Here is a 13,293-nt window from a genome sequence, read left to right on the forward strand (position 1 = left end):
GTACAGATAATTGCCTTTTTTGGGCTGATACTGATTTTTGGCCCATGCATACCTATTCTTTAGCAATATGATAGTATATATTTTCAGGCTCACTCTGTTTCTGTGTGTACGTAGAATTTCTCGCCAACAGAAATCACTCAGCTGTATGACCTCATACCGGCTGGACGAGCTGTTATGATTTTCCTCAGCACTGACATTTGAAATACACAAAGCAAAACAAGGGGTTTTAACAGAACAGTGTTTGAAGAAGCATGATTCACTGTAGAAAGATCTTGTGCAATCAAAATGTTGTGTATAATTTTGTTAATTAAAAGGTTGCTTTTGCAATGTTAAAACGACAATTAAAAAAAACCATTTATTATAAATGTACTGTAAAAATTATTTTATGTCAAATAATATTGTTAAAATCAATAGGCTTATATATTTTGTTATATAAAGTGTTGCTCTTGCAATATTAACAAAATAAACAATGTACGAGTAATCAAAATAACATAATATTTTATTTTATTTAAAACGTATAGGTAAAAGTATAGGTAAAATCTATGTATTTAACAAGTTTGAATTTTGTGACGCACTGTTGTTGGGTCCCAGACTATCCCTGATGATAGAGAATGATAGATAGACTACAAAGAAATGTTATTAGCTATTTATGTATTTGAGGCCAATCAACAGTAAATCAAAGCATAACAGAACTCATAAAATTTGTAGCATTGATGATTTGTGTGTTCCTTGACAAACATCCCTCTCATATTTATACATATAGTACATCTACTGCAGCATAAGGAAAAATCCTGTCAGCTACATTCTGGCAGCCAGCACATTATACCGTGCTAAATAGAGGGCAGTTGAAAAGACTGGTGACAACACACTGAAGCAGTGCTGATAAAACAAGCATTTGAGTGCAGTCAGGTGGCAATCAGAGGCTTGTTTGGTGTAATTGAAGAAATACTCTGATGAAAGCCCTTTTCTGTCTTTTTCAAACCTCTACAAACGACCGCTTGGATGCTTCGAAGGGGCTGTTCTCATCGCAAATAGCACATCTGTGGTTCTCAGTTTCTCCTGCAGTTGTACCAGGAAGTAACTGCAGAACAGCAACCCTTGCTGCGATTGTCATTACGTGGGCCAGGACAAAGATGTGCAATTGTAAGGACAGGATGGCAAATGGTGCAAAACAGCTGCTCCCCGGCACTCTCTTATCAATTTAGCCACAAGACAATTTGACTCACGTGTCCTCTGTTTTATTAGACCTGGCTCCGAGCTGTGCATCAGCAGGTGACACATAAGGGCGATAGAGCAGTGAATATGATGATGTAGAGTAGATTTTCAGACTTTCAGAGGAATACAGACAGAATAACTCAGAATTTGTTGCCAATTTAAAACACACAGCCTTGTCTCTGCACATTGGTTGGGTAGGGCTGTTATGATTCTTCTTAGTTGTAAAACAGACAGAAAAACACAAGATTATCCACAGGAAGATTCCTGATGTATTAACCAAGAACCTATATACAGTACCTACTCACCCTCATGTACTGTACACACCTATGTACTCAACCTCTAAATGAGTTTCTTTCTTCTGTAGAAAGTAAAAGAAGATATTTTGAGAAATTTCACAGTGTTTTCTTTTTTTCAGTACAATGGAAGTCAATGGCCACCAACATTCCTCAAAATATATTATTTTGTGCTTTACAGAAACCAGAAAGTTGCGTAGATTTGGAAGCATACATATAACTAGCTTATTGACTGTTTATTAATACTTGTATAAATGCCTTATACTGCATTACCATATTTTAGATCCACTAATCATAACCCATAACTAAACCTAACAATTATTTTGCTAACTATAAATAAGCAGCAAATAAGGGAGTTTACCAAGGCAAAAGTCAGAGTTAATCGTGAGAACTGGTCCCCGATTTAAAGTGTGACCGAATTTTCTTTTCTTTTCTTTTTTTGTGAGTCATCTGGTTTTTTGTTTCTCATCAGGAGCTGAAAGTCCTCGGTCTCTCGTCTGGGTGTGGTTGCAGTAGGAGGATGAGGTTTCTGTTGTGTCTGCTTTCTCTCAGCTCTCTGGCTCTGAGCTACGCATTGGGTAAGTAAGATCTGATCTGATGTCTCCCTTCATCTCATCTTATTCAAGATCCCATTTGCAAATATAATTAGTAAGTTTGGCTCAGCCCCTCCCCCATTAGTGAAACTTTGTTACCACTAACCCGTTGTTGTTGTTGTTGTTGTTGTTTTTTCCTGTATTCCCTCTGCTCCAGCATTTTCTTGATGAAACATAATTGAAATGTACATTGTCACTTTGATCATGTCTGGGATGTGTGGTTTTGGGGATGGGGGTGAATTAATTATTCATTGTGTTATCTTAGATCAGTGGGCAGAAGGGATTTGATTTACTTGAGAGGTGTTTTTGATGGCTGAAGTAATCCAGGCCCCATTAAACATTGATAAAAATGTGCTTTTGTCCATAAAGCTATTAACTTGGCAAATGGTACTCTAGTAAAAGTTTTACTAGTCTCACAGGCATAGAATCTGGTCCACTTTGCAGCAAATTCTGGCTAGGAGCTGCCATCAGACCCACATAAGTGACCAAGCAAAATAACTTCTCAACAATTTTGGTCTGCAACTGCCTGAATATAAAAAACAATGAAGATGCAGAAATGTTTCTAGACTTTGTAATCAGAATTCAAGTTATACAAAATGATAAGTACCTAGTTATTTCACAAATATTTGTTCTTTAGCAAATCTGCTCACTTTACACGAATATACCAACTTTTAAATCAGACTTTGTTACCAGACAGATAGGTACAGCTACTGAGAAAAATGTCCAGGTTTGTATGTACTGTCACAGGCATTGAGAAGGAATTGGCTAACAAAACAATTACTGTTTTTCTAGTCTAGTACATAGAAGTAACTATAAATAAAGACTTCAGTGGAAAAGAACTTAAGTTGCAGTTTGGAGCTGTTTATCCCCATTACTGAAAGCAGCCAACACACCACTGAATTCTACTGTAATCTCAGAGCAGATAACCTCCTGGGGAGCCGGCTCCCCTTCTCAACTCATCTCTCTTCCCCTGCCTCTCTCTTATTGACCTAGATTCTTGTGGGTCTCACCAGAACTGCATACACACACTGATTTGCATACATACATGCATATATATGCATTCAGAACCCCAGTGAATTCTGAAAGTCTGCACATACATAGAGACTGAAAAATAAATTATTAATCAGTATTTCTGTATTTTTTTCAAAGATTGTTTAAAAATATACATATATTTTTACTTGAAAACAAGATAATATGCATAAGATAATAAAACTTATTTTTAGAGAATATATCTTGAATTCACTTCATTTTTCTTCTTAAAAATTGTTTACTTTTTAATCACTACATACAAATGGGGAAGAAAATTAAACTTAATTCAGTTCAGTATATTCCCTGAAAACAATATTATATCTACACATAAATGAGTGTGTCTTGTTTTAAGAGTGTTTAGATATTTTTACTGAAAAAAACACACACACACACACACACACACACACACACACAAAACTGATTAATACTGATTTATTCAGTATTCTAATCCATCACAAATTGCATTTTAATACACAGTCTCCAGTCCATTAGAAACACCAGTTTATATAAAGTAGAAAAGTAAAATCCTAGTCACAGATGCACGCACTGACACAAATACACACACGGTCCCATATAATCCAAACTCATTCTTGACCCAACTCATAATGCATCATATGCGTTCACAAGACTTAAGACGGTATTCAAACTCCCCTGTTCCCCTCTGTTCTGTCAAAATATCTGAGTGCATGCTATTATATCTGACAGCTTGTATCCCCTGCTGTCTTTCCCCGGGTGGAGTACACTCCCACTCTGAGTGAAAATACGCTGTAGTCGTTAGGCACGCACGACCCCCCTGTATCTGTCTGTTTGGCACAATACACTAGCTGTCAAAGGAGACAGTACAAAAAAACCTGAACATGACAAGACTACTTCAGCTAGATTACCTCACAGATTTTTTACCATACCCTTGACTTTCATTTAGTGTGCTGTTGTCTAGTAGTTAATCATCTGGTAATGAGGAGGATGTTGGTTAAACCCTTTGAATTGTGATTCAGGGGGTCACCATGTTAAAAGTAATGCATTAAGACCTTAAAATAATTTTGTGACAATCTTTGTCGAAATGTTTCTCACAGACAGTAATGGATGGCACATTTTTGTAGGTGGGGATGTGTGTGTGTCAGGTCATGACAGTGGGCCTGTGTTTGAGGAGCAGCCGTCTAGTCTGATTTACCCGGAGGGGATGCCAGAAGGCAAGGTGACCCTGAGCTGCCAGGCTCGCGCCAGCCCTGCTACTATTTACCGGTACTCAAATCAGATTTCTTTGGCACTTACACCTTATCGAGCAATACAGGAACTTTGTTTACTTGGTATGACCTATCTTTAAACACAAAAATTGTATAAATAAATTCACTACAGTTAAAATGTTTTGGGTCGGTAAGATAAAAAAAAAACACGTCAATGTTCAAGGCTGTATTTATATATAATGTATTTGTTCAAAAATACATTAAAATCATTAATGCTGTGAAATATTATTGCAATTTAAAATAACTGTTTTCTGTTTCTGATTTTAATTTCAAAATAAATATTTCTTCTTATCAATATTGAAAAGTGCTACCTAATATTTTTGAGGAAACCACGATAATATTTTCAGCATTCTTTGATTATAAGAATTTTGTAAAGAAAAGCATATATTTGAAATACAAATCTTTGGGAACACTTTCTATAAAGCCCATATTTATAATACATTAGGGTATTCTTAAGGCATTATAATGAATGATTAAATGCATTATAAAAAACCTTATAATATGTTGTATCATCTCATGAATATTCATAGGAACAGTTTTAATATATTATAATTAGGGGTGTAACGGTTCACAAAATTCACGGTTCGGTTCGATACAATACACTGGTGTCACGGTTCGGTTCGGTACGGTTCGGTACGTTTTAGATACAGCAAAAAGAAAAAATTGGCAGATAAATTTCCTTGATTTTTAAAAAATGTTTTATTTATTAAAACTAACAAAGTATGTTTTTTTTGTGATGGAGCTATTCTTTACCCATCTTCTATGGTGTTTTCTTAGCAGCATACTGTATAAAACAAAAACGGCTCCTTATAAAAAAAAAAATGAAAATGTTATATTAGTTATGAACAAATACAAAGATGTAACTTTTTATATGGAACTCTATAACTCTTTATATTGAGTGTGTTTTTACTCAATTGGTTCTCTATAGGGCTTATGTTTTTTGGAACAAAGCAGGAATTACGGTCTGTCTGAAATGGGCTCGTGAAGGAATATTTTAACGGGGCTCAATTACATTAAGCATGTTCTTAAAACCTACGTTTTCCACTACAGAGTAAGGCGCTCGCTCACTCAGTACGCGCTGAAGGCTCGTTGCAAAATGGCTAATGCGTTTAACAGACCAGAAATAGAAGATCCTCCAATAACCAACAGGTCTGGTGTTTGGGTGCACTTTGGATTCCCTGTAAGCTATAATGGTGATGATAGAATCAATGGTAAATAGTAAGGTCTCATATCCGCGGCTATAACGTAAATGTAGCCTACCAATCGCCGTGGTGATGTCTTTTGCCCTGTTTGAATCCGTTGGAAATGTCTGTCTAAATGCTGCGGGGATAGTTTTGTTGCGTGTATGTTTCTCCTTTTTTCCGTCTTTTCCCAGATATGTCGTGATGTCGGCGTAAATGAGTTGACATGTTTCAAGTAATCCCGCTGGTGTTTTTTTTTTTGTATTCCCGCTGGTGTCCCCTTGATGCGACATATCGTTGTTGTTTTTTATCCACCACTCTCTTGCCATCACCATTAAAACTTACAGGGAATCCAAAGTGCACCCAAACACCAGACATGTTGGTTATTGGAGGATCTTCTATTTCTGGTCTGTTAAACGCAATTTTGGCCATTGCAACGAGCCTTCAGCGTGTATTACTGAGTGAGCGAGCGCCTGACTGAGTAGCCTAACATAAACATATAAGTTGGTGTTTTTTTCTTCTTCGGGGGTGTCAGGGGCGTTGCCTGTTACGTCGTTTGGGTTATTGGGCTACCTTGTTGAACGCATATCATTACATTTCACAATTTTTTTATTTTCCAAATATAATAAATTAGTCCAACGAACTGTTCGGTCCATAATGCGTACCGCGTACCGAACCAAAAGCCTCGTACCGAACGGTTCAATACGAACACGCGTATTGTTACACCCCTAATTATAATATTTACTTATTTGTGGTTATAGCTTTTAAGAGTATAATGATTTATAACACAATGAACACGTTCCATCCACTTTTACAATGGATTATATTTCTCATAGTTATAATGTATTATAAGTCTCATATCTTGACATTTTTCTTATGCTACTTTACCTAAAGCAGTCAAAGACCACTTATAAGTAGTAATAATAATAATAATAACATTTTTTTAATATAATAGGACACATTTGCTTTGAACTATTTTTATTGTAATATCATTTTATTATTTTGATGGTACCCTTTAGAAAGTAGGTGATAAGTAACTCGGCAACTACATATCAACTAGCGGTCATTGGAGTATTAGTATGTCTGCTACTGTAAGAATAAGCTAAGATTTTAATATGATGGTCAACCAACAGATAAACTTACTATAAGTGTCTTTGCAAGTACGTTAACTACCATTTTTGAGCATATTAATACTCTAATGAGAGTTAGTTGGCATGTAGTTGCAAAGTTGCTTATAGTAGATTGATTAAGAGGACCATCAAAATAAAATGTAACCATATAAAACATTGCATTTTTTTCAGTTGGTGTATTAAGCTCACATCAATTAATTAACATAAGCCCCACAGGAAACACTCAAATAACACTCAACATCTAACCACTCACAAGCTGTAGTAAGATACTGTGCAGATCTTAAATAATCAATGTCAAGATATGATACAGTCCATTATACTGTAAATGAATTAGATTAGTTAATTGTGTGTTATAAATAAACATACTCTTAAATTTATAACCACAAATACATAAGTATTGTGATGAATTATAATTGTTATGATTATTCACAAATTAATATAACATATTATACGTTTTTATAATGCATTATGCATTCATTATAATGCCTTTAGAACACCCTTATAGTGTATTATAAATACTATTATAAATATCTTTATTGTAATTTTGCTAAATCTGATGTATACTTGCTGAATATATTACTGACCCTAAACTTTTCAACAATAATGCAAGTCTTTAAGATAATAAGACTTTTAATTAAGTTTATTAGATTTGTTTCTAGTCATATACATAATTTTACTAGAATTAGTTTTATTTATGATTATAAAAACACTTTGTCATTGTGGTATGAAAAATAAACTTTTAGATACTGTATATTCTCTGAAAACATATTTCAATTTACAGTTTTGCTTCAATAGCATTTAAAAATCTAATTTAAAGGAAGTTAAACATAGTTTTTACAGGAAAACTATGCAAAAATGCTGTTTAAGAAAAACATTTGAAATACATAATGCATGGTGTCCAATAAAAGGTAGACTACTTTTATCTAAATTAAATTAATCATTAATTATGCACTTTTTTGAAGTTAGATTCTGTTAAAGTTAGACCTTGTATGTGATTTCTGACAGGTGGCGTGTGAATGGCACTGAAATAACATTTGCTGAGGATTCACACTACACACAGGTCGCAGGAAACCTTGTGATCAATAACCCTCAGAATGGGCGAGATGGTGGGTCATACCAGTGTCTTGCCATCAACCGCTGTGGCACCATTGTTAGCCGAGTGGCTAACCTCAAATTTGGCTGTGAGTACAAACCAAACGATTTTGTTGTCCAAGTGTGAAAATTAGGCCTTTCTGAATATAAGCAGCAGTAGTAGTTGAAATTACACTACTTCTACTGATTAATGTTGTGTGTATTCTAGACCTCCATGATTTCCCCCCTGAGAGTAGAAGCCCTCAGACGGTCCATGAGGGTACGGGAACCTTTCTTGCCTGCCAGCCACCAGCTCATTACCCAGGTATGCTTACACACGATCATTGAGCAAAACATTTCACTTTGTAGTTAACCTGATCATTATATCTATTTACTCAAATGTTAATATCCTGCATTCATATGCTGCCGTCAAGCTTTGTCCTACCGCTGGCTCATCAATGAGTTCCCCAACTTCATCCAGCCAGAGGCCGGCAGATGGTTTGTTTCTCAGGTGACGGGAAACTTATACCTTGCTAACGCAAGAGCCAATGACACGGGCAACTATTTCTGCTTCACCACCATCAACATGGACATCAGCACCAAGAGCATCTTCAGTAAAGCTGTCCAGCTTACTGTTTACCCTGATGGTTTGTTAGTTTCCCTCAAAATCAAGAAACAAGCTCAAATACATACTGCTATGAAAATAATATTTTATATATAAAAACAGTACATCTCATATTTTGTTCTTGCCCCCTTTATTTCCACAGCAAACCCAAGGAAAGCCACTCCAAATATCAGAGTGCGTTTTCCCGCTGAGACGTATGCATTATCGGGACAAACTGCTCAGTTGGAATGCTTTGCCTATGGCAAGTAAGTCCCCCTTAGCTCCCCACTCCCCTTCAGAGATCACTGCAACATCGGTTTAACATAGTCCATAACACAGTCAGCTATAAAAATGTTAAATTTTTTTCTAACATCCTCTTGCTCGCTCTTTACTTTCCTCCCTAAGTCCCATTCCTAAAATCCACTGGAGGAAGGTGGATGGGATTTTACCACCTAAGGTCGGAGCAAGTGCAGAGGGACCCATTCTGATTATTCCTGAACTGAATTTTGATGACGAGGGCATTTATGAGTGTGAGGTTTACAACTCAGAAGGCCGTGAGACACATCAGGGACGCATCTCTGTTCAAGGTAGGATAACGACAGCACTAGAATGAAATTTTCTACAAGATTTTCCTGTTGTTACCTTTGGTAGAAGTCTGACATGAAATAAAACATTGTGTTGTTATTGTTAACTAAAATTATTAAAAATCGTTCATTAGAGTAAAGCTAAAATAAAAATATAAGAATATTTATATAAGTATTAGAAATAGAATTAAACCTAAAAATTGAACTGAAAAAGTAAAATCTGCTGTCTTCTTGCTCCCCAGCCCAGCCTGAGTGGCTTCAGGTCATGAGTGACTCTGAGGTGGAAATCAGTTCGGAGCTACAGTGGAGATGTGTTGCTGCGGGCAAACCAAGACCCACCATTCACTGGCTCCGTAACGGACAGCCTCTCATCACACAGGTCAGCCATATACACACACAGACACACACACAACTGAAGCTGGACTGTCATCTGACAATGTGTGTGTTATCAGAAATGAACAGGAGCTCTAGCTGTCAAGACTCAGACTGATATATGCTTACTCAATTTTAGAAAACTCTTCATGTCTTAGAGGCAATGAGATGTGACAGTGAATAACCTGCTCATTATTTTTTTCAGCTGGAGGTAGATTGACAAGAGAAATGTTGTGTATCCCTCTGCTGGTGGTAATGTGCATGTGCATTATGTCTCTTACACAGTCTGACACTTACCTGTGTGCAGGACCGTGTGGAAGTGAATAACGGCCGACTGAGGATCAGTAACCTCGCCCTGGAGGATTCCGGGATGTATCAGTGTGTGGCCGAAAACAAACACGGCACTATTTACTCAAACGCTGAGCTCAGAGTTCAAGGTGAGCACAACTGAGTGTGAACATGATAATGAATCAGAATTATCTCTGCATAAACATTGACATGTTTCTCCTGTTGTCTACCTTAACACACTTCAAATCTCCATCTGCCCACCCAGTCATGCCTGAACCCCAATTATTGTATGATTGTTTTTAAATCCTCTGTGTGGTTTCCTATCTCCCTTCTTGCCCCATCCTGTCACCCTATTTCAGTCCAGGCCCCAGACTTTAGGTTAAATCCAGTGCGGAAGCTGGTTCCTGCTGCCCGTGGCGGACAGGTAAAAATGGAGTGTAAACCTCGGGCAGCTCCAAAACCAACTCTCTTCTGGAGCCGTGGCACAGAGCTACTGACCAACAGTACCAGGTAATCCAGTAATGAAGTGTTTCAAAGGTCTCCTAAATGCTTTAAACTCAAAATATTTTATTACTGACAGAAAAATGACCTTGCAAGATTGTTTAAATGTGTTTGGTGAGGTACTGTACAGGGAAGCTGTTTACCTGTTTCGTAGATGCTTATAGTGATCTCAAAAAGTCCATGTAATGAACTCTCACCAGGATAACAGTCACTCCAGATGGGGTTCTGTGGATCTATAACATCAGTCGTTCTGATGAAGGAAAGTACACCTGCTTTGCAGAAAACTACCTCGGCAAAGCCAACAGCACAGGACACCTGTCTGTCAGAGGTAACAAAACCTAATTCTTTGTTTATCTAGATTAAAGGTCTCAGGTTATCTGTTTAGCACTAAATATTGTAACAGCACTGTGAGTGTTTACATGCAGTTTTACACAGATTCCGCTTGAAAGTGTAAGATCCCGTAAAACCCATAAACAAATGTCATTAACGTTTAAGCACAATCTGGACTTTTCTTGACACACCTTTAGACTTTTTAGCCTAGTTTGCTTTGCATGTAAACACCTTTATCAACTTTCTATCTCTATGTTCATTGTGCACATATCTTCAGTTATGTCTCAATTTCAAACCTTAGTGCATTTCTGGCTTATTGATCTGCATGTAGAGTACATCTCTAAAATGTTCATTTTAGTAGTCATCAGCTACTTTATTGTGGGCGCAAATGCTTTCAGTGTATGAAATCTATGTATGAAATTAGTGTATCGAAGTTATGTTTTTCACCTTTTTTTCTTAAACAGATGCCACAAAAATCACATTAGCACCCTCTAATGCTGATATTAATCAGGATGAAAATGCCAGTCTGCAGTGCCATGCGTCACATGACCCTACAATGGATCTGACCTTCACCTGGTCCCTCAATGGAGTTCTGTTGGACCTAGAGGATCCAAATGGACACTATCGGCGTATGGAGGGGGTAAGCACTTGACATGAAACGGTGTTTCAAAAACACAAACTCTGTTATTTTACATTATCATTCAATAACATTTATAAAAATGTTTATAAGAGAAGTCTCTTATGCTCTTCAAAGTCATAGAGATTTGACACTTTGGTGTGCCATAGCAACAGTATACTAAATACATCTTATCAACCTGACAACCACCCATAAAACTCTAGCATGCAACCAAATACCTCAAAAAAATTTTAAAAACTAGTTATGTTCTAAATATTTGAATTCAGTAAGATTAGTAATACCATCTGAATTCGTATTCCAGAAGCAGCAGGCTCCTCACACACTCCGAGATTTAGCTTTAATAGGATTCACTTCAAAGTAAATCCCTTTTAGACATATTATATATAGTAAATTTTTAAATCCCACATTTGAAATCTTGCCAGATTAAGCATGTAATAAAAATAATAATAATGCTCCTGTGAAGCTGAAGTGGGCTAATACTCCTTTTTAATAAGGTTTCCTTTTCTTTTCATTGTCACTTTACATAGAAAGAGACGATTGGTGACCTGGTGATAGTGAACGGACAGCTCAGTCACGCTGGCACATACACCTGCATGGCCCAGACGGTGGTGGACAGCGCAGTGGCCTCGGCCAAACTGGTCGTGAGGGGTGAGGGCTTCCATCTGGCTGAGCAGTGACAGAGATCATATTAAAGATTAGAGTACCAGCCTGCGGCCTTTGGCTGTTCCACAGCTCTATTCTTATGCTTTACCTCAGCTTGATCATTTTTAGCCAGACTATGCTCAGAACTCAGCTCTCAGAATGAAATGTAGAGTCATGAAATCTAAATTTAGTAGATCTATATCCTTGGGGTTTGGTTCCCATAAGCCTGTTTGATACAGATTTTGTAAAGAAAGCAGCTCAGCTAAACCACTTTAATAATGTTTTTTGCTGTGTGTGAATATAATAAATGTATGGGGAAAAATGTGAACTTGTGAAAAGTCTCATAGATTCTTTGATAAAGCTGATTGTTTGTTTCTTTACAGGCCCACCAGGACCTCCTGGAGGTTTAGTGGTGACTAGTGTCAATGACACATCGGTTGAGTTGAGATGGAGCCGTGGATATGACAACCACAGTCCCATTGGCAAGTATGTCGTCCTGGGCCGATCCTCACAAACTCACGACTGGAAGAGGATGAGGACAGGTGAGGTTATGTGACATTCTTCCTGCTTAATACTAGAATTACATTTTTTGCATCAGTATTATTATGAAAATGCTTATAATGAAAAGTGTTGAAAATAATGAATATATATGGATATATTTTTTATTATTATTATAGCAGGGTTTCTCTAATGTTTTAGAACTTTTATGTATTCATAACCCTGAATTTGTTCACAGTCCCCTGTGTGCATAAAGCTAATGAAGCATCTTAAATTAAACATTTTAATAACTCTTCCCACATTGTTAATCAACTTTACTACAATATTGCATTCTAAGCATAAGCTTTTTATATAAGTGGAATATTTTTGTTTATTTATAATTAATTATAATAAATTTAATTTGTTATGTATAATATGTAATTTTTCATTTAATAATGTTTTAAGAATTCATCATGTAAGGGGTACCACCCCTTGCTATTTGAGAAAGGGCGCCGAGGACCCTAGTTTGAGAAATCTATTTGTATTGGAGCAGTGGTTACCAAACGTTTTGCATCTTTCATGCCTTTCTATTGTTTGACGTGTCAGGGACCCCCACCACCTTTTTACACCACAATTTTAACTGCAATAACTAAATACAAATATTCACTGTATACAGGTCTTGACATTAACATTTTTAATCACCAGCCACTGTGGATAGTAGTTTTCCAAAATTACTAGCCACTCAGCATTTTCACTTGCCACAATTTTGTTGCTGGGAAATGACATTTTATGTGACTAAGGTTCCTGAAAACTAAAATTGTTTTAGATTGATTTCCAGTAATTTTTTGCCTATATAAAGGGCATTTTCCCCTAACTTTATTAAATGCATGTGCCATCTTTATATAAAGGGCATTTTCCACTATTTTTATTAAATGCATGTGTTATCTTTCATATAAAATAATTAAATTTTATTAATAATTTTACTTAATATAATAAGACACAATAGGGCTGTTACCAAGCAAATGAAATCAGTAATAACGAAAAATGGATCTTTCCACTGCAGAAGAAATACAACCATTTACACTGCAAAATTACAACAGCA

At 36.5% G+C, this 13,293-nt stretch overlaps 1 protein-coding gene across 3 annotated transcripts in view; it reads left to right on the forward strand.

Annotated features, from left to right (window-relative positions):
* The window catches only part of LOC132119468 (contactin-2-like), a 40,465-nt gene that overhangs the window by 17,191 nt on the left and 9,981 nt on the right, over positions 1–13,293 (forward strand). The window contains exons 2-15 of one of the 3 annotated variants that reach the window (XM_059529476.1): positions 1,981–2,086; positions 4,204–4,372; positions 7,691–7,866; positions 7,986–8,081; positions 8,191–8,403; positions 8,524–8,626; positions 8,766–8,947; positions 9,187–9,323; positions 9,624–9,753; positions 9,964–10,114; positions 10,306–10,433; positions 10,900–11,075; positions 11,600–11,720; positions 12,098–12,256. In XM_059529476.1, the coding sequence (XP_059385459.1) occupies positions 2,029–2,086; positions 4,204–4,372; positions 7,691–7,866; positions 7,986–8,081; positions 8,191–8,403; positions 8,524–8,626; positions 8,766–8,947; positions 9,187–9,323; positions 9,624–9,753; positions 9,964–10,114; positions 10,306–10,433; positions 10,900–11,075; positions 11,600–11,720; positions 12,098–12,256 (1,999 nt within the window). In that variant the 5' untranslated portion in view covers positions 1,981–2,028. The remainder of the gene's footprint in view (positions 1–1,980; positions 2,087–4,203; positions 4,373–7,690; positions 7,867–7,985; positions 8,082–8,190; positions 8,404–8,523; positions 8,627–8,765; positions 8,948–9,186; positions 9,324–9,623; positions 9,754–9,963; positions 10,115–10,305; positions 10,434–10,899; positions 11,076–11,599; positions 11,721–12,097; positions 12,257–13,293) is intronic. The other 2 variants (XM_059529479.1, XM_059529477.1) reach the window with 2 other exon arrangements.

Source organism: Carassius carassius, chromosome 38, assembly GCF_963082965.1.
Source record: "Carassius carassius chromosome 38, fCarCar2.1, whole genome shotgun sequence".
Taxonomy (NCBI): domain Eukaryota; kingdom Metazoa; phylum Chordata; class Actinopteri; order Cypriniformes; family Cyprinidae; genus Carassius; species Carassius carassius.